The sequence below is a fragment of the Hemiscyllium ocellatum genome, chromosome 22 (assembly GCF_020745735.1).
Source record: "Hemiscyllium ocellatum isolate sHemOce1 chromosome 22, sHemOce1.pat.X.cur, whole genome shotgun sequence".
NCBI lineage: Eukaryota > Metazoa > Chordata > Chondrichthyes > Orectolobiformes > Hemiscylliidae > Hemiscyllium > Hemiscyllium ocellatum.
The window spans coordinates 1,939,828-1,959,559 of record NC_083422.1 but is presented as its reverse complement, the minus strand read 5'-3'; the positions used below and the strand labels follow the sequence as shown (position 1 = coordinate 1,959,559).

General features: G+C 41.2%; 1 protein-coding gene across 1 annotated transcript in view; it reads right to left on the bottom strand.

Moving 5' to 3' along the window:
* The window catches only part of hk1 (hexokinase 1), a 113,210-nt gene that overhangs the window by 12,692 nt on the left and 80,786 nt on the right, over positions 1-19,732 (bottom strand). Inside the window, exons 10-14 of the mRNA XM_060841824.1 lie at positions 17,478-17,782; positions 10,882-11,030; positions 5,047-5,166; positions 4,787-4,882; positions 165-264 (exon numbers count right to left, since the gene is read on the bottom strand). Coding sequence (XP_060697807.1) covers positions 165-264; positions 4,787-4,882; positions 5,047-5,166; positions 10,882-11,030; positions 17,478-17,782 — 770 coding nt within the window. The remainder of the gene's footprint in view (positions 1-164; positions 265-4,786; positions 4,883-5,046; positions 5,167-10,881; positions 11,031-17,477; positions 17,783-19,732) is intronic.

Genomic DNA, 19,732 nt, shown 5'->3' with positions numbered 1-19,732 from the left:
AGTGCTTATTAGTCTATGTGGAATGTCACTGAGCACACCTCCAATCATGGCTGGTACATCTTAACATTTTATTTAGGGTTTTAGAACTATGTCAAGCTTTCAAACATAGGGACTGAAAACCAGCTACGTATGGCAATTTTTAGAAAGTTTGCCACATTACTCACCCACAATCATTCCAACTTCACAATGTGGATCTTCATAAGCACATGTCATCATGGTCCCAACGGTGTCGTTTACAATCGACACAACATCAAGTTCAAACTCCTAGAGGTGCATTTAAAAAAAGTCAGACATGAACAGGGAACCAGTTAACAGACTTGAAGAGTTAAATGATATATTCCAGGTCCTACGCAACAAATAGGCAATACATTGTTTGATCTGCCTCAGTTAGATAGAAGCTATCAACTCTGAACTGGAATATCTGCAGGTTGTAACTTTAACAAATGCTCTGAAAAAGACACTTGCTCCACCATGGCTTCATTAGGTTCCAGTTCAACTTGTGACATTCTGTGTTGAATCCCACACTATCAAAGAGTATGTCTCTGAGTTTATGGGAGAGTATGACATTATGACACAGTGAACTATTTAATGTTATTGACTGAAAAATCAGTGAGACAAATAAATTGATGTCTCCTGATACCCCAAAATATTCACATTACACATGAAAGATTCTGAGCATACACACTGAGAAACATTACCAGTAAAATACAAGATGGTGTCCAAATGAGCTACTTAATTCAGGGACTCGGGCTAGTGGAAATGTTTGCTTCAAATCGCAAAGCTGCAACTGGCAGAATTTAAATTCTGGAATTGAAAGCTAGCCTCAGTAATGGTGACATGATAACGATGACCAATTGTTATAAGAATCCATCTGGCTCATTAACGTCCTTTTGTCTGGCAACGTGGTCAGTGGCCAAGGTCAAGCCAAAGGTTCCAACTCCCGAGTGCTAACAAATGACCTCTGGGTCACTATCCCATGCCAGGGTGAGTGTCTGCAGGCGAGTGGTTTATTAGAGAACAATCAGAATCTGTGGTCCTCCAGCATGCATGGGCTCATGCTGGTGTTTTCCCCAAGTTGGCAAGCGAAAGTAAGGCATTGACAGTTTTCTGCAAGATTGAAGGTTTACTAAAGCAAGTAGCTTTACTTGTAGTACAGTTAGTTCTGCAATAACAAGTGTTTCTTCAACTGATATACTGGCTTTAACGCAATTGAAGAATTGAGACCATTACTTCAGAATGAAAACTTTCCTTACATGTACAGTCCATGACACAATCCCAGCCCCAGTAATTTAAATGGTGATTTTTTTTCCTTATAATGCAAGATCGCATGAGAATGGAACAATTGCGTCTTATCAGAACCAACTGCATGTTGGAAAACTTCAATATTGTTTCAGTTGAGAATGGTCTTAAAAAATCCATTAAGGCAGCTGTACAGTCGTTGGGGGGGGGGGGGTGACCCTTTAGGAAACTGCTTGTGCTGACTCAGCGTTAGCTTTGCTCGGCTTAATGTCAGCATCTGCCCGTCTCAGATGATAGATTGCACCTGCTGAACTTGTCACTCTGGACTGAACAAAGGATGTTGCTACTATAGAAGCCAATTCAGGAGTTGCATTCCTGCACACAGTTGGTACAGGTGAACAGTGCTGGCCTGATGCTAATTGATGTTATTTCCTTCTGGTGGTCTCTCCCATTTGACTTCTCATCAGTTCATTCGTCTTTTGACTTGAATGGGCCAACAAACTGGGTTTGGATTACACATCTTTATTAATTCACATACCCTGAAGCCCTTAACTAATATAAGATTAGGTTAGATTCCCTACAGGGTGGAAACTGACCCTTTGGCTCAACCAATCCACACCGACCCTCCGAAGAGTAACCCACCCAGACCCATTTCCCTCTGACTAATGCACCAACACTATAGGCAATTTGGAATGGCCAATTCACCTGACCTGCACATCTTTGGGCTGTGGGAGGAAACTGGAGCACCTGGAGGAAACCCACGCAGACACGGGGAGAATGTGCGAACGCCACACAGACAGTCACAGGTGGAATCGAACCTGGGACCCTGGTGCTGTGAGGCAGCGGTGCTAACAACTGAGCGGCCCTAAAAAGGATCAAAAATGCAGTTTTGAGAATGCAATGAGCATTTATAGTAAGAAAATCCAAGTGTCAGAGATGAAATGCTCTGTAGGTTTTGGAATTCTTTGTTGTATTCTAGACGTCAAACGTTTGTAGCTCTTCCTTATGATATTAACTTTAAAGATGCAAGAGTTGTGGGAAGGATTGGTTATGGTGCATTTCATTAACTAGATTTAAAACGGACAAACTTCCAAGAATTTTCAACAGCTGTTGAGCAAGCCATGAGGTTAGTGAGAGAGGTGGGGTGATAATGGGGGAGTGCACCCAAGGAGGAGAGAGGAATAAGCAGTGGAAGTGTTCACAACCTAGTGACAATAAAGATGTTAACTAAATTGAAATTAAATCTCAAGGGTAGAGTGAAGTTATGACATTGACATGAAGCCATCTGCATTGATGGCTGGGAAATTCAGTCCACACTGTTGGGAACACAACTCATCCACAGACAGTGGAAGTAGAACTGAACTATCAACTGAAACTCACTTCAGATTGTATGCAACATTTAGAATTACCTCATTCCTTATAAAACATAGACACTGCTTTCCTTCAGTTAGCTCTGACTGTGACAGACTAGTAAGCAATAATTTACCTCTATATAGACTCCTTCCCAAATAAAAATTTGGCAGTGTGCTCCAAAGGTGCAAGCACCATTTTAATTCATGCAATCAATCTGCTCCAGAGAGTCCTCATTCAAATTTGTGACTGCTTCTGAAAATTGCAACTTTAAAATGAAACAGCCAAATCTTTCAGGAGAAAGTGGAGACTGCAGATGCTGGAGGTCAGAGTCGAAGAATGTGGTGCTGGAAAAGCACAGCTTCTGAGGCAGCATCTGAGGAGCAGGAGAGTCGCCGTTTCAAGCATTCCTGATGAAGAGCTCGAAATGCTGACTCTCCAGCTAAATCTTTCAGACATTTCTCACCTACTGTATCATGCATTCTTAGTTGAAATAACTTGAATGTCAAAATATGAGGAAATATAAAAATACAATATGCAATATAGAGTTTTTTTTTAAAGAAAATCACACTCACTTATACTGGAAGCTAGATTTCAACGTACCTAGATTTTTTGAAATATCAGAGTTGATTACTTTGGGGAGCTGGTATATTGAGATCTGCGACAGATCAACCATGATCTTGTTGAATGGTGGGACAGGTTTGAGGACCTTAATTCCCCTACTCCCAGAATCACTGGATTCCGCCATTCAGCCACATTGACACTTCGATCTACTCCAGCTCCAAATCATTTTGCTACCCATTATGTGTGCTAACTTTTAACATATCATTGAGGGTTTTACACTACTTCAAGCTTTCCTAGGATTATTTAGATAGGTCAGCACGTCCTGGACAGGCTGAAAGGTCTCTTTTGCGCAGTATGGCTCCATGTTCTTATACTGTACTTTTAGATTGGCTGAGCACCATCTAGTGGGAGAGGTTGGTCAAAGTGGGAATCAAATCTTAGGACTGCCTGTACTGACCAACTTCCACCACAAGATAGAGCCCATAAGAAAGAAGCTGCTGTACAGACAGCTCCTTCTCAATCAAATTTGAATCTTAAAACATAGAATATGTATTTACTCTTTATAGCTCAAAGCAGAAACTACATTAAAGAAAGCAGCTGCTTTAAATATGGCATCACTGGCAAAATTCTCACTCTCTACTTTTCCAAGTAGATGCTTGTATTTAAAATAAGAACAGAAACTGCTGGAGAAATCCAACAGGTCTGATACCATCTGTACGGAAAAGGCAGAGTTAGTGTTTTGAGTCCCTTCTAAAGAGTTAGTATACATTTATGTATCCATGAAGATAAATGAGTTTGATTCACACAGCAATTAGAATTTTCTAATTAACAACCCAGTCTTTGGGCAAGGCTACAATTCCACAGAAAAAGCTGAAATATGGAAAATATTAAGAGGTACTTGTGGACCTATTCTCCCTCCCACAGCATACAGTAGGGTGGAGAGCGATTTAGGACCAAAGGACGACACAGATTTTCTGTTCAACTCGCATTTAGCCACAAACTTTAGAAAGGAGAGCAGTGCAGAATTCATGCGTGATTTTCCTTTGTGTGACTTTTTAAAAAGGTGAATTCAAGTTTGCACACCTACAATACAACGGACAAAAATCAGAGAATAAAATACAGAAGATATAAAAAGAAACAGAAATTGCAAGAGAAATTTAGCACATCGGGCAGTTCTTTGGAACTATTCTGAAGGGTCACTGGAGTCGAAGTGTTTAGAAGAACATTTGAAATGTCATAATATTCAAGGCTACAGGCCAAATGAAAATCCTTCAAAGGGAGATAGATTCTTAAGGCTGTGGAGAAAAACCATGGAACTGGAAATAAAAGACAATTGCCATCACTATCAAAATTAATGCAGAAGATAAGCAGCAAGAAATAATTTAAAAATCAGAAAACAACACTTTTTTAAAAAACCAGGAGATGTTAGAATGGAAAATCTGCTGCCACAAAGTCATTAAGGTGAATAACGTGAATGGATATAAAGGGAAACAAGACTAACACACATGGATTTTAAGGAGATACTGAAGGGGTCAGACGAGGACTGAAGGTTAACCTGCTTCAGTGCTCTCATTGTGGCCCATATAGTAATCACTTAGAAAAATACAGTATTTATGATAAAAATACAACTTACATCTCTTCTTTTAATGGCATCCCTTAGCATAGTAACTACATCCTCACCCTCACAATCGGTTGCTTTAAAACCTTTGGTCCATTTAAGAAGAATACCCTGAAGAGGAAAAAACATTCAATAAGATTGGAAAGCATTTTAAAAAGGCAGCGTACTGTTATAAATAATATGCATTAGATATTAATATAAAACAATTATTAATATTAATTATACCAAGCAACACTGAATTTTTTATAGAAGATTTTATGTATAATGGAGCTTGCCTCATCCAAACTCTTCTGCTCACAAGGGAAGGAAAAGGTGAAACCAAGAGGGAGCCGAGCACCTTTCATTCCCATGTAGTCAAGGAAATCAGAGATGCAATAAACAATGTGGTCAAATAGCTGAAAATCAAAAGAAAATCAATTATTTTATTATTGGTAGTTTACCAGCACATAATTAAACATGAGCACCAATTAAACAGACTCTAGCATTTCCCACTTCCATAATCTGTAAAGGTGGAACTGGATATCATGGATGGCCAGCACAATCCCCACCTTATTTATCTCGGGTCACCTTGGACCGAACCTTAACATACAGCCAACTCCTCATGAGGCTGCAGAATAAATTAAAACTCACAACCACTGCCTTAATAAAATGGCCAATACCTCAGAGATCACAGGTCAAGACCCTAAAGGTCTCTGCTCTTGCAACATGTACTCAACCTGCAGAACACTGTGCCACACTAACCTGACGGCACCAGCTCAGCTCAACAACGAGCACCACAGGTACCCTTTGACCAGCTCACTCATCGGCCTCTCAGTCCTCAGCAACACTGTTTTTCCCCAGCCCACTCCTGTTCCATCAGGAGGATAATTGCAACAGGCAAGCTCCTGGAGAATGTCTGCTCCGTTCCAAAATTTTCAACAAATACCAATTTAATGGAAAACCAACATTTATACTGCATATGAGGAAGAGTGTGTAGTATAAATGTTAATTTCTCTCAAATTGCTATTTTTTGTGAATTGCCCTGATGAGTACAAGATGAAAACCTTTGACAAAATGTGACTTTCTTCAGTAACACTCAAGTTCTATACTACCAAATGTTTCAAAGAAATGCTGTGACTGTATCTTATCCATCTGACAAGGTAAAATCCACTTCTCTTGAACTATCTAGAATCTGGCATTTTGGGGATGCTGAAATCTGCCATTAAAAGCAGAAAAAGCAAGTGCTTTTCCTAGCTGCTCTGAGAGACGTGTTGTATGATTTGAGAATGAGTCAAAAAGTGTAGTGCTGGAAAAAGCACAGCGGGTCAGGCAGCATCCGAGAAGCAGGAGAGTTGATGTTTTGGGCATTAGCTCCCTTTATCCGGGATGAGGGAGAGGGAAGGGGTAGGGGTGGGGTTGAAGGTAGGTGGGATGGTGATAGGTTGATGCAGGTAGGAGGTGATTGTGATAAATTGGTAAAGAAGGTGGAGTGGGTAGGTGAGAAGGACGATGGATAGGTAGGCCAGGTCAAGAGGGCAGTGCTGAGTTGGAGGGTTGAATCTGGGAAGAGGAGCGGGTAGAGAGATTTGGAAACTGGTGAAGTCAATGTTGAAGCCATATGATTGTAGAGTCCTGAGGCAGATGAGATGTCCTTCTGCCATTTAGCAGTTGGCTTCAATTTATTGGTGGAGGAAGCCCAGGATTTGCATGTCCTTAGGGATCTGAGGCAGAGTTGAAATGGTTGGCCAGAGGACAATGCGCTTGCTTGGTGCGTGCAGATCAGAGATGTTCCCTGCACTGCTCTGTGAGTTGGCCCTTGGTCTCCCCAATGTAGACCCCACATCAAGGGAAACAAATGCGACAAGTGATGTGGGAGCATGCAACCCTCCAACTTGGTATCACTCTTGACCTGACCTGCCTGCCCATCCACCTTCTCACCTATCTGCTCCACCCTCACCAACCTATCACAACTACCTCTTACCTGCATCCACCTATCGCCATCCCACCAACCTTTCCCCCAACCCCATTTATCTCTCAGCCCCCTTCCCCCTCCCCATTTCTGATGAAGAGTTAATGCCCAAACTGCTTACTCTCCTGCTCCTCAGATGCTGCCTGACCTGCTGTGCTTTTTCCAGTGACATGTTTCGACTTTCACTTTCTCCTGCTTTGAGAATGGCCAATGTAACAGTTTTGTTCAGGAAGGAACAGAAGGATAAACTAAATATCTGTAATCTAGTCTATTTTGTGCCAAGCTGTTCGATTTCAATTTTAACTATGACCAATTTGCAAGGGTGTGAATTAGAAATGCACTTGACATTTCAAACATTAGACACTAAAACAAATGCAAAGAACTGTCAATGCTGGAAACCTGAAACAAAAACAGAATGCTGGAGAAACACACCAGTTTAGCAGCATTTGTGGAGAAAAAAAAATACTGTTTTGAGTAGAGTGACTGTTCTGACAAAGGGTCACTGGACTCAATGTTAAAGTTGTTTTGTCTCCCCAAGATCTTGCCAGATCTACAGAGTTTCTCCAACCTGTTTTATTCAAAAAATTAGACTTGGTGTATTTTAAACAGGAGAATTAGAGAAATATAGCAGAGCAGAGGCTTATTGAAATTACTGAAAAGACTCAGCAGGTTTCGCAGCATGCGAGAAAACACTGTTAACATTACATGTCCCGTGACCCTTCTTCAGAACTAATAGTAGCTCGGAATAGATGGTATTTATGGGAATCAAGATTTGAAGGTGCCGGTGTTGGACTGGAGTGTACAAAATTAAAAACCACACAACACCAGGTTATAGTCCAACAGGTTTATTTAGAAGCACTAGCTTTTGGAGCGCTGCTCCTTCATCTACCATCTTAGGTTTTTCACCTGATGAAGGAGCAGCGCTCTGAAAGTTAGTGCTTCCAAATAATCCTGTTGGACTATAATCTGGTGTTGTGTGATTTTTAATTTTATTTATGGGAATGAATGGATAGGTGGAGAGCAAGAGGGGGCCAAGTGAGAGGGCGGGAGGAAAAGCAGAGACAAAGTTGGGCAGATAGAGGGATTGTTGATAAATATTTCCTGATGAAGGGCATAATTCTCCTGCTCCTTGGATGCTGCTTGATCTGCTGTGCGTTCCCAGCAACATCTTCTCGATTCAAATTATTGATAGTAAGCCAGGGAAAATCGGAAACTAGGTAATCAATAAAGGAGGGGAATGGGTCTGCTGGTGGCATCCAGGTGTCAGGAATGACAGCTTATGATCCTTTGAATGCAGGTGCTGGTGGGGTGGAAAGTGAGGATCGAGGAATCCTATCAGTGTCGTGGGAGGGAAAAGAAGAGATCGGTGCAGAAGTGTGGGAAATGGGTTGGACATAACTAAGGTCCTGTCTATCATGGTTGCGGCGAATCTTGGTTGAGGAAAAAGATGGATATATCTGAGATTCCCCTGCAAAAGACGAGACAAATGAAAGCAGAGAACATGGTGGTTGACATGGCAAGCAACCGGAAGCTCGGGGTTATCTTTACGGATCGAACATAGGTGTCCTGCAAAATCGTTGCTCAGTCTGCACCTCGTCTTACCAATGTAGGGGAGACCACACAATGAGCAGCAAATACAGTAGACTACATTTAGCGAAGTGCAGATAAATCACTGCTTCACCTGGAAGCTGTGTCTAGGGTCTTGATAATGAGGAGAGGGGAAGTAAAGGAGCTGGAAGAACAACATTTCATCTTCCTTTTGGGGACCTTATAGTTTTCAAGACTCAATACAGAGTTTAATAACTTTAGAGCATGATCATCTCCTTCCATATTGATGACCCACTCCCACAACCCAGGACCCGTCATGACATGGATTGTTTTCAAGAGAGGTAAAACAATGACTGCAGATGCTGGAAACCAGATTCTGGATCAGTAGTGCTGGAAGAGCACAGCAGTTCAGGCAACATCCAGCACCACTGATCCAGAATTTGTTTTCAATAGAGCCAACCCATTTTTATGTATTATAGCTTCCATTATCATCCACCTAGCTTCTCTTCTTCCCTGGCTTAGTATAGATGGTAATTTGTTTATCTGTCCACCTTCTCCCGCCGCCGTCTCTCAATGGGCTCCTTTTCCACCTAACTGCTAACTCTTTTCCCCATATCCCCATCAGCGTAAATACCAGCCATTCCTAGTGGCTATCTGTTCTGAAGTGCCACTGGAATCAAAAACGTTCATGCTGTTTTCGCTTCACAGATTCTGTCAGACCTGCTGAATTTCTCCTGAAATTTGTGTTTTTGCTTGTTTCAGATTTCCAGCATCTGCAGTTGTTTTTGTATTAAAGCAGGAGAATTAGTGTGGAATTGCTCAAGGAAAAACTTGCCAGAATGTGCCAAATGGATATTTTCTGAGCAGTAAATCTCTATGCAACGAAGGTTAAGAAGCCTTGCAATGGTAAGGATGTGGAGACCTTTTGGTGAATTCAAAATGTTTACAGCATAAAAAGAGGTCATTCAGCCTGCCAGGTTTCTGTTGACCTCAAAAAAAATGCATCTTGTGTACTTTTCCCTACAGCTCTGAAAATGTTCCGGTTTCAATTAAATTTCAAATTTTGGAAGTCCATTTATATCTCAACAGCATTATACTCATTTGTTTCCCCATCAAAAGAAAAACGCAATCAACTTAGAAATATAATTTGATCATAATAAATCTGTGCAAGCTTTCCTTAATCAATCTGCATTTGCATGTGACTGTTAGTTTTGTTTCAACTAATTGTTTCAAAAAACTTCCCCACCACTAAGGTTAAACTGACTGGTCAGCAGTTGCTGGGAATATCTTCATATTCTTTTTTTTGAGCAACCTTTTAATGTATACAGTTCTCCAGTCCTTTGCCACCACCGAGTCTTTAAGGTAGATTGGAAAACTATGACCAGGGCCTCTGTAATTTCCATTCATGCTTCCTTCAGAATTCTTGGATAGATCACATCACATCCAGCTGCCTTAAGTTTACGTGCAGGAAGCGATCCAAGTTTACCTCCTTATCAATTTTAAATCCTTAAATATCTCAGTTACCTCCTATTTCATAGAGACCTGGGTAGAAATTAGAACATTTAAAAGACATTTGGATAAATACATGAATAGGAAAGATTAGGAGGGATATGGTCCTGGATCAGGCATGTGGGACTAGTTTAGTTTGGGATTGTGTTCAGCATGGGCTGAAGGTCTGTTTCCATACTATATGATTCTAAGACAAATATGAACTATTGATTTCAACAATATAAAGAGGAGGTGATACATTTTGGAAGATCTAATGCAGGACGGAAGTACACAGCAAATGATAGAACCCTAAGATGCATTAACATATAGAAGAATCTATGCATACAAATCCACAGTTCCCTGAAACTGGAGATGGTGGTCAAGGTGAGGTATGGTTGCCTTCATCAGTCAGGGCTTACAGGGTAAAGATCAGAAAGACATATTGCAGCTGTACTGAACTTGAGTGAGGCCACATTTGGAATAGTGTGTTCAGTTTGGTTGCCAAACTGCCAGAAGATTGCGGAGGCTTTGGAAAGGTAAAGAAAAGGTTTACCAGGATGTTAACAAGATTGGAGGGTATAAGCTATGAGGAGAGACTGGACAAATCTGGTTTGCTTGGATTTGAATGTTGGAGGCTGAGGGGTGACCTGATTAAGTTTACAAAGTTATAAGAGGCATGGATAGAATGGATAATCGGAGTCTGTTACCCAGGATAGAAATATTAATTAGGTTTAAGGTAAAAAAAAGGAGAAAGATGTGGGACACAAGTATTCTTTTACACAGAAGATGGTAAGTGCCTGGAATGCACGACCAGAGGAGGTGGGAGGAGTAGATACAATTGCAATGTTTAAGAGGCGTTTTGGTTAGTAGGGAATAGATAAATACGGACTATGTAGAGAAAAAACGATTTTAGTTTAGAAAGGCATTGTGCATCAGCACAGACTTGGTGACTGAAGGCCCTGTTCCTGTGCTGTAGTGTTCTTTTGCTCTTTAATATCTCAAATATGCCCTTACTTTGTGTAAACCAGCTGTTTGATTCCTAATTCCTTCCACCCGCCTCTTACTATCCATTAATTATTGATACACCGACAGCAACACACTAAACAACCAAGAAAATTTTACCTACCTCTTCCCCTGTCCCTTGCATTATCTCCAAGGGAATAGCATAGATTTTGTTGTGCATTTCAACTGTTCGTCTCTTGCCACTACGAATCTTCACAAGTAGAACACGGAAGTTGGTTCCACCGAGGTCAAGGGCTACAAAATCCCCATTTTCTGTAAACAAAAATTGAAGTTAAACAATAAATACTTTTGATCCTTGCTATCGTCCTATTAATGTTAAAAAATAACCTGAGGATTTCTTTGGTTATTATTTTGGATTGGTACTCATTATAATATCCAATGATTCTAAGTACCGACACTATTAATGGAGATGATGGTGTACGGTAATCGCCAATGTGCTTTAGGGAAGATGATCTGCTGATCCGATCTAGGTATGACTCTGGAAAATTGGGAAGTGCAACAGGTTGAAGGCACCTTGGGAGAGTGTGACAGAGGGAGATGGTACATGGTTATTCTTTTAAAATGTGTGTTCAGGAGTTCATTAGAAAACGTGGAAGTGCCATCATGTAAACCTGTGATATCTGACACAGCATTATTTCAAATCACTCTGGTGCTTGCTTCATGCCCTCTCGTAAACACAAACATCCTTCAGCTGCTCCTGAAGTAGGAACCCATTTTGATGGAACCAACACCATCAGATTTATTTCAGTGTCAGGCATTTTGAAAATACAAGACAAGACATCAAACTGCATATGTCTTCATACCTACTTATTACAGCATTCAACTGGTCTTATCAGAAATAAGAAATCAGAACTCCACAAGCTTCAGAACAATACAGGCATGAGGATTTAAGCTGATTAGGTCAGTTCTTTGTCATATGGAAAATAAAGAGCTACAGGAATTGATTTTTTAAAAATCAGCAAGGTAAAAATAATTTCCAGCAGGAATGCAATGTGCCCATTGCGCGTAATGGGAGGAGAAAGCTGTGGGTAGACCCAGAGTCATACTGGACAAACCAGTTATGGATATTGAAGCCAATCACGAAATGGACTCCTCCCTTCATTTAGCAAAAATCAAAACATACCAAGCAGAAACCTGTGAACAAACAGCAGTTGGGACTGTAAGACAAGGCAGGTAACCTTGGGAATGTAGTTGAGAGTGTTTCCCCAACTGTACTATCCCTACGCGGTGAGACAAAGCTACGTTTATCACCAAGCTGCCAGAAGACGTGAGCTAAGGCATAATTCCATAGGCACAGTTAAAGAAAGGATCAACAAATTCCATTGTTTCAGTAAAGTTAAAGAAGCCCTCTGTGAAAATTAGGATGTGAAAATTCAGAGTTTCCATGATAGTTATAATGACAGCATTCCTTACATTGGACTGAAATCAACACCGACCAGGAGTAGTCCACAAGCATCAAAAGGAATGACTGGCCTCAGGTATAGTTAAATGGAAAATATCAAATGCAAGGAAAGTGTAGGAAAAAAATGCTTAACAGCTTTCCCTTAGAGGTGTGCCCCTTGCTGATGAGGTTTGTTTAATAATATACATAGAGAGAGAGAGGTAGAGAGAGGTAGAGAGAGGTACAGAGAGGTACAGAGAGGTAGAGAGAGGTAGAGAGAGGTAGAGAGAGGTAGAGAGAGGTAGAGAGAGGTAGAGAGAGGTAGAGAGAGGTAGAGAGAGGTAGAGAGAGGTAGAGAGAGGTAGAGAGAGGTAGAGAGAGGTAGAGAGAGGTAGAGAGAGGTAGAGAGAGAGATAGATAGAGAGAGAGATAGAGAGAGAGATAGAGAGAGAGAGAGAAGGAGATAGATAGATAGATAGATAGATAGATAGATAGATAGATAGATAGATAGAGAGACAGATAGATAGATAGATAGAGAGAGATAGATAGAGAGAGATAGATAGAGAGAGATAGATAGAGAGAGATAGATAGAGAGAGATAGATAGAGAGAGATAGATAGAGAGAGATAGATATAGAGAGATAGATATAGAGAGATAGATATAGAGAGATAGATATAGAGAGATAGATATAGAGAGATAGATATAGAGAGATAGATATAGAGAGATAGATATAGAGAGATAGATATAGAGAGATAGATATAGAGAGATAGATATAGAGAGATAGATATAGAGAGATAGATATAGAGAGATAGATATAGAGAGATAGATATAGAGAGATAGATATAGAGAGATAGATATAGAGAGATAGATATAGAGAGATAGATATAGAGAGATAGATATAGAGAGATAGATATAGATATCTATATCTATATAAAAAAATAAAGAGAACTGAATTCCATGATGTGGCCACAACCATCCAGACCATTAGGACTAGGTGGAGAAGATGCACATATGCACCGCACAAGTTTTGAACTTTCTTTGGAGGCAGTGTGGGAGTAGTAAAGCTTTACTTTTCTTCTCAATTTTAAACATTTAAGATTCAGTAGTCGAGCTCAAACACTAATAGTGTCGCCGAGTCACTTGACGAAGGGACAGTTATCAGTCAAACACCTCAGATTTGAATGGGGCCTCAATAGGTACTAATTGCTTTTGAAGCTCAATCAGTGAGTGTTGTCCAAGCTCACCTCAGCTCTACATAGGAGAGGGCCTGTTGAAAGTGCATGATCAGGAAACTTCACACAGTTAGGAAGGAGCGATCCCATCCAGGGTGAGACACAGCCTATGCCAGGAAATAGTTTGTGAACTTTAGCTGCAGCATAGGAATTCGGTGCAGTGGTGAACAGGTGTTTTCGGCTTGCTTTGTTTGGCTCATAATTTGTAAAGTTTACCTTAAACAGGATAGATTGAAGCCCAAGATCAGGGCCCAGCACAAAATAAAGTGACATCACAGGAGAATCATAAGATCATTGGTTAGCAATGGCTACTATTTCGACTTTCTGCTATAGGCTAGATTGAAGGTAAATAGCAGAAATAGGAGAAATATTTACCAATTAAAAACTAAAAGATCAGTAGGAAATTAAAAAAAAACAAACTAAGAACTAATAAATAAGATCAATGTGAGAGCTAGTGGACCCCACTGTAGTTCATAGTGAACACATCAGCAGCAAATGTTGGCTGCATGAGGAACTCCAGCTCAGAGCTGATGAGCTGGAGTCTGAGCTTTGAACACCACAAGAAGGGAAAAGTTACCTGGATGCTATGCTTCAGGAAGTGGTCACACCCCTTCGATCAACAACCCCGAAATCTGTCAGTGGTCAGTGACAGGAGGGTGTGACTATAAGTGAGGCAGATAAGGAATGTAGGAGAGGTAGTGCTAAAGGTGTCTCAGCCCTTGGAAATTGTCCAACAGACTTCAGATGCCTGCTCCCCGTTTGCACGAAAGTGGAGCTGAAGGGAGGGTGAGCAAACTGACCACAGCACCATGGTATAGGGAGGCATTCAAGAGGAGGTAGAAACGAGAAATCTAACTCTAATCAGATTCCTTGTGCGGCCAGAATTAAGAGTCTGAAGGCAGTGTTGCCTGCCTGTTTCCCAGGATCAGGGCATCACATCTGGGCTTTAGAGGAATTTGGAGTGCAAACAGAAAGGTCTTGTTGCCTTGGTCCATGAAGGCACCAATAATTAAGGTAGAAAGAGAAAGCAGGTTATTCTGAGGAAATATAAACAGCGAGGGGCAACATTAAAAAGCAGAATCAAAACGAATATGATCGCCAAATTACTATCTAAGCCATCTGTTAATTGACACGGTAACAACGGGTTTGAATTCACTGAACATGGGCACTAGGACTGAGGGAGGAAGGAAGGAACTGTTCTGGTGGGACAGGATCCATCTGAATCATTCTTAGATCAGAATCCTGGCAAATTGCATAACAGTGGGTTGGAGAGAGCACTTTCAAGTAAATAGTGAAGAACATGGAGGTGGGGGGGGGGGGGGGGGGGGGGAAGGGGGGAAGGAAAGAGGGCTGTTCACTCCCATGAAGATTGTAAAACCAAACATAAAAGATAAGGTTGAACTACTGGTTAGTCATGGGGCTGACAGTTACCACAAAATAAAAGGTACAGACTATATGCATGTCATCAGGGTGGCATGGTGTCTCAGTAGTTAGCACTGCTGCCTCACAGCAGCAGGGTCCCAGGTTCAAATCCAGCCTTGGGCGACTGTCTGTGTGGAGTTTGCACATTTTCCCAGTGGGTTTCCTCCCACACTGTCTAAAGATGTGCAGGTCAGGTGAATCGGCCATGCTAAATTGTCCATAACGTTAGGTGCACTAGTCAGAGGGAAATGGGTCTGGGTGAGTTACTCTTCGGAGGGCCGGTGTGGACTGGTTGGGCCAAAGGGCCTGTTTCCACGCTGTAGGGAATCTAATCTTCTACGAAGGAACCATAAAAGTATGGGGAAATGTGATAATCAAACAGACTTAAAGACTTTATATCTGAATGCATGAAGCATTCATTATAAATGAAACAAACCAACGGTACAAATTGAAGTCACAAAGACTTTAAATTAGTTGGAGGCTCAGGAGAAGTTATTAAGATTTGCAGAACAAGTAATTGGACAGATAATGGAAAGGATAAAGAATCTAACTTCAGGTACAGCAATAAAGGGACAACTATGAGAAGGCAAAGGGAAAGCAGAAGAGGTATGGTCAATGTAGGACTGAGGATATTGTATTTAAACGCACTTAGTACACAACATAAGGTAAATGAACTCCTTATTAAACTCAAACCTTTCCAAATGCCTGTTGACTTTTTCTCATGCACATTAGGGTCACGGTGGCAGTCAGGCATTCAAGTCATCAGGGGCTTCAACTCAAGCTGGATTTTTGGAGCCCAGGACTGAAATAGGCAAAGTATACCTGGTAAGACTAGTTTTGAACAAAGTGTATTTCTTTGGAGAATTGTGGTACTTCTTTGGATGTGACCCAAGAATACCTTACAAGATTATAATTGGTTATGTGGTTGCTCCTCTCATTCCCATACTTCTGGATTTCCCTCACGGATCTATCCTTGGAGCTCTATTTCTCATTTACATGCTGCCTCTCAGCAAAGAGGCCCAAAACTTGATGTTATCATCCACACATGATTTGGAGATGCCGGTGTTGGACTGGGGTGTACAAAGTTAAAAATCACACAACACCAGGTTATAGTCCAACAGGTTTAATTGGAAGCACACTAGCTTTCGGAGCAACGCACCTGACGAAGGAGCGTCGCTCCGAAAGCTAGCATACTTCCAATTCAACCTGTTGGAGTATAGTCTGGTGTTGTGTGATTTTTAACATCATCCACACAGGCTGACATCACCACCTCTCAACTGTTCCTCTCTTTAAACTTTCAGAATAATTTCTGATGTCCAGGACTGAACCAGAAGTTTCTTTGATCCCTGTCCAAAAATTCATTCCCCAGTCAACAATTCTCTCTCTCTCGTTCTCTCTCTCACCCTGTCAAACGTCTGAGGCTAATCTCAGCCCAAGATGTACTTCCAATCACATATTTGCATAATCTAGACCAACTATTTCCACCTGTGTAAGATCACCTGACTACTTTGCTGCCACAATACATCTGCTGTTGAAACCCTCACTTGTACCTTTTCAATCTCTAAACTTGACTGTTCCAACGGGTTTCCCACATCCCACCCTTTGGCACCCTGACGACAAGCAAACCTCTATTGTACGTATTCAAACTATACCGACTCCCAGTTTAAAATTCCCATACTTAAGAATAAGTCTTTTCACAGCTTCATTCCTCCCCATCTTTTTCTCTCCAGCATAGGGGTCCACAGCACAGAAAAAGGCCTTTCAGATTATCATGTCCACGTGAATTAAGAATGACCACCTATCTATTCTCATCCCATTTTCCAGCATTTGGCCCATTGTATTGTTTGTCTTGGCACATCTAAATACTTCTTAAATGTTGAGAGTTGCTGCCTCCACCATCCTCAATAGGCAGTGAGTTCCGATCCACATCGCCCATGAGTGAAAAAGATTTTCCTCACCTCTCCTCGAAACATTCAGCCTCTTACCTTAAATCTATGCTCTAGCCATTGATCTCTCCATCAAGGAGAAAGTTTCTGTCTACCCTATCCATATCCCTCATAATTTTATATATCTCAATTTTGCCTCCTCTTAATCTCTGCTGGAGGGAAAAATACCCCAGTCTGTCCAATTTCTTTACACAACTGAAATCCTGCAGTGCTGGCAACATCCTGGTAAATCTCCTCTGCCCCCTCTCCAGTGCTATCACACCACTTCTGTAATGTGGATTCCAGAACTGCACTCAGTACTATTTTTTTTAAATATGAAGTTCCAGTAACTACCTCCCTGCTCCTCAAAATCTATGCCATGACTAATAAATACTTCAAACCTTCTTAATCACTTTATCCATCTGGCTTGATATCTTATGGGACTGGTATATGTGCACATTAAATCCTACTTCGAAAGTTCCAAAAGTCTGAAAGTTTAATCTCTGAACAATTAGTGGCCATGCCTTAAACTACAGAAGCCCTAAACTCTAGAAGTTCCTCCCTAAACCACGCTGCTTCTGTTTCCTTCTTAAAGATGTTCCTTAAAACCTATCGCTTTTCCCAATTGCTTTACGATTCTCATGTGAAGTTTAACTCTGTTAGGCCGAGGTAAACACAGAGACTGTTGGACTGTTAATAATAAAGTACACAGGCCAAGATTTTAAGTATAACTTGGGTACCTGATCCATCTGGGGTGCTACGAACAAAGGTTGGCAACATTTTCACTGTTGCAGTATCATGAGATTTCTTCTTTAAACCAAGCTCCATCTCCGTTCTCATTCTCTTCTTCACCTCAAACAGCTGCTCTTGCGTGAGTGTGAACGATGCAAGTGTTTCATCTATTTCTTTGCGTTGTGAAACAAGCCTTGCGGCCACTGCAGTGACCATGGCAGCACCTTTTCCACTGCCACTTTCCGAAAGGAGAAACCGGACCTCACAGTCGGGGACTAACCGTCTCACGGTTTTCTGGAGGCGCCTGGCAAATCTGTAAGAGATCACAAAGAGATCAAGTAAGATTGCTTCTGCACACAAAAGAATATAACCATCATAATTTTACAAACACAATCGTAAGAAAAACATTTACAGCTGCCCGGTGCCTCAGTTGGGCAATGAGCTGTCAAGTACAGGTCCCAGATCCAATTTCTGCTGCTTTAACTGACTTCTGTCAGGGTAGTTATGATCACCCAACGTTCCTGTTACTAATTGTTCAGGACGGAGATCAATTCGAGAGATTATGCTTGCGTGACCCACAAAGATTTGCCCTGCTTACTGACATTATTTATAATTTTGTATCAATGTTTCCAAAAGAACAGAATCACAACTGATAGGATTAATTCGCTGAAAGAACTGCGCTATTCCTTAACTTATAAAGGAGTCTCCCTCCTGCACAGAACACCCAGAACCTTCGTGAGCTTAACTTGATACAAATGTAAGTTATGTTGGTTCTCTGCAGTGTGAGGGAGGGATCCAGCTGCTTTTGAACAGGAATGACGTTTTATTCATTTGTGAGAGAGTCAAGTAGTTACTTTCCAAAGTGGCCAACAACTATTTGAATCAGAGAAGCCTTGTTTAATTGCTTTTGGGATATTAAAGATTTGGAGCTGTTTAAATCCCAGATGGCTCGAAATTTGAGGCTGCACCACTCAGAAGGAATTATCCCTTACAGTGAGGTGGAACATAAGAATATGAGATGTTTTCACTGTTTGACATTCAGATTATGGGCTTATTGACTCCTTCATTTGTTACTTTCTCACTTCGTTAAATAAATTTTTTTTAAAAAGAGGTCTGAAGTTGTGATTTGTGGACGAGCTGGTAAAGTTGCTGTTTGTCTATCAGTTCAGTGAGCAGAATTCAGTGAGTACAAGGCTCAGACAAGCACACTGTCTTAAAGGGACTCTGGACCTTATAAAGTGAAGTTGCACTGAATTAGAGGAGACTGTTAAACAAAACGTAGGAGCAAATTACTGCAGATGCCGGAATCTGCATGAAAATAGCAAATGTTGGAGATCACAGAGGGTCAGATAGCATACATGAAGTGAGGGCAAGCTAATGTTTCAAATCTAGATGACTGTTTATCTTCACTTCAGCTCTGAAGAGGAGTCATCTAGACTTGAAACGTTAGCTTGCTCCCTCTCCATGGAGACTGTTGTTAAATTCAGAGTAGGGAAGACGGCCTTTGGATTCATGGATGCCATGGTGGATTGGACAGAGGTGTGGCCTTACTTTGCAGTCAGAAAGCTGCCAACAGCATCTTCAAAAGAGAACGTGCTAAGTTACAGAAAGTGGTCAATTTTCAGAATATAGCCTTGAGTACCCAGCAGCAGCGGTACAAGGAGCTTAAATGTTTTTGCAGCAAATACATTTTCAATGATATCTTCTCGACACCAAACCAAAATCTCACGCTATTCAATCACCACACCACCATCATTAATCTGTGGCAATCAAGTTCCACATCTAACATCCAGACACTTCACTACCCTTATACATATTTCAATGCTGCTGGTCTCACACCCAGTTCCCACAGGTTTCATATACAGTACCTCCATATACCTTTCATGCATCATAACTTCAACTGTGACAATTGTGGCATGCAGTGACAATGGGATGCTGAGTCAGGACATCACATATCATGGAGGTGAAACTGTACTGATTAATCTTTTGGTACCTGCATATTTGCTAAATGATTTTACTTTACTACAACACCCATGATCCTGCTGTACAGTGTAATATGCAAGCAGAATCATAGAAACATAGAACAGTACAGCACAGAACAGGCCCTTCAGCCCACGATGTTGTGCCAACCACTGATCCTCATGTATGCACCCTCACATTTCTGTGATCATATGAATGTCCAGCAGTCTCTTAAATGTCCCCAATGACCTTGCTCCCACAACTGCTGCTGGCAACGCATTCCATGCTCTCACAACTCTCTGTG